The sequence below is a fragment of the Formica exsecta genome, unplaced genomic scaffold (genome assembly GCF_003651465.1).
Source record: "Formica exsecta isolate Colony F162 unplaced genomic scaffold, ASM365146v1 scaffold247, whole genome shotgun sequence".
Lineage (NCBI taxonomy): Eukaryota > Metazoa > Arthropoda > Insecta > Hymenoptera > Formicidae > Formica > Formica exsecta.
Window position 1 is genome coordinate 1,108,395 of NW_021849743.1, and position 1,408 is coordinate 1,109,802.

The 1,408-nt window shown below is 31.0% G+C and overlaps 1 protein-coding gene across 1 annotated transcript in view; it reads right to left on the reverse strand.

The window, feature by feature from the left end:
• LOC115236362 (NACHT domain- and WD repeat-containing protein 1) overlaps positions 1–1,392 on the reverse strand; it is an 8,790-nt gene extending 7,398 nt beyond the window's left edge. The window contains exons 1-2 of the mRNA XM_029808753.1: positions 636–1,392; positions 7–15 (exon numbers count right to left, since the gene is read on the reverse strand). Of these exons, the coding sequence (XP_029664613.1) occupies positions 7–15; positions 636–744 (118 nt within the window). The 5' untranslated portion in view covers positions 745–1,392. The remainder of the gene's footprint in view (positions 1–6; positions 16–635) is intronic.
• Positions 1,393–1,408: the final 16 nt, after the last annotated feature.

Here is a 1,408-nt window from a genome sequence, read left to right on the forward strand (position 1 = left end):
GCTCTTCCGTAAAATCTGTAGCCGGCAGAAATATCGAATGAATTTAATTTCACGTTATTGAGGGGCTTTCTCTACCGGGAAGGCTTTATACCGATATTGCATCGCGTTTATGTGACAACTTTATTGCAACGTTATTGAGAGACACTCTGAATCTTATTCAATATGATGATATTTATTTAATACAGATGAGTGTCTATATATACTTTCTAAAAAAAAAACATGGAAAATCTGGAATTCTCAAAGATTTCTCTTCTACCTGAAAAAGTCAGGAAATTCTCATAAAATTTAATTGTAAATTTTTTAAAAAACAACTCAAAGAGTTTCTAAAAAATTCTCTTTGAAAATTGTTCAACAGTCAGCAATTCGCTGATAAGTCAAGTTGTAAAAAAAACATGTTTTTAAAATATATTATAAATATAGAATATATTTTTTTATTAAGACATTGAATATATAAACATATATATATATATATTTATACATTCAACATCTTAATAAAATATGCAGCACATATCTTTTTTGTAATTTTTAGTGATAAAAAAATAAGTAGACACCTTATAATAAATTTTATATTGGACTCACATATATTTCATACCGCGAGTAAAATTCGTTGAAATTTCGAAATTTTTGGGACTTACCATCTCTTTCGCTGGCGATAAATATCTTGACGAGCCTCGGTGCCGGTAAATGCGCGGGGGGTGAACCGCCTTTGATAACCCCCGCGATCAATTCCACCTCAAGATTCATTGTTTGTGAGAAGTTCGCAATTCGAATTAGACAATAATCATTGCTTATGCATATTTATATGCGGCTCCATTTCCCGTAGAGCCTGATATATCATTATCTTTCGATTCGTACTATACTACGTTATATCATTCGATCGCTAAAGCTTTGCCGACCGTTTTATCATTCGAGATTTTGATTCCTTAAATACATACGTGTGTGTGTATTGTGTATTCTCTACTGTGTGTATCCTTTTTAAATATTTAATTCTTTATATTCTCTAAATCCACATAAATTCGTATTTCTTCATACGGACGTTTGGATTAATTAAGCTTATCCGATTCTTTTATCGTCGGACGTTTGGACGTGGGGTAGCTCGAGTACTTAAATTTATATATGTATGTAGAATTCTTATCACACCATTAAATTTTTGAATTCTTCACAACATTGAATCTTCCAATGCGAAGTATCTATATATCTCGAGCATAAATCTTTTAGATTTCTGCGTTTCCTAACAACTGATTAGTTATCGTATGTGCAAGGTACTCGTGTATCGATATATGTACTTATGATCGATCCGGCGATCAATAATTAAACAACATACAATATTAGTCGATGCTCAACAAATAATAGAGATTGTGATTTTCGCTCTATATAGCTCGTTTATATATTTATATGTTTATATATA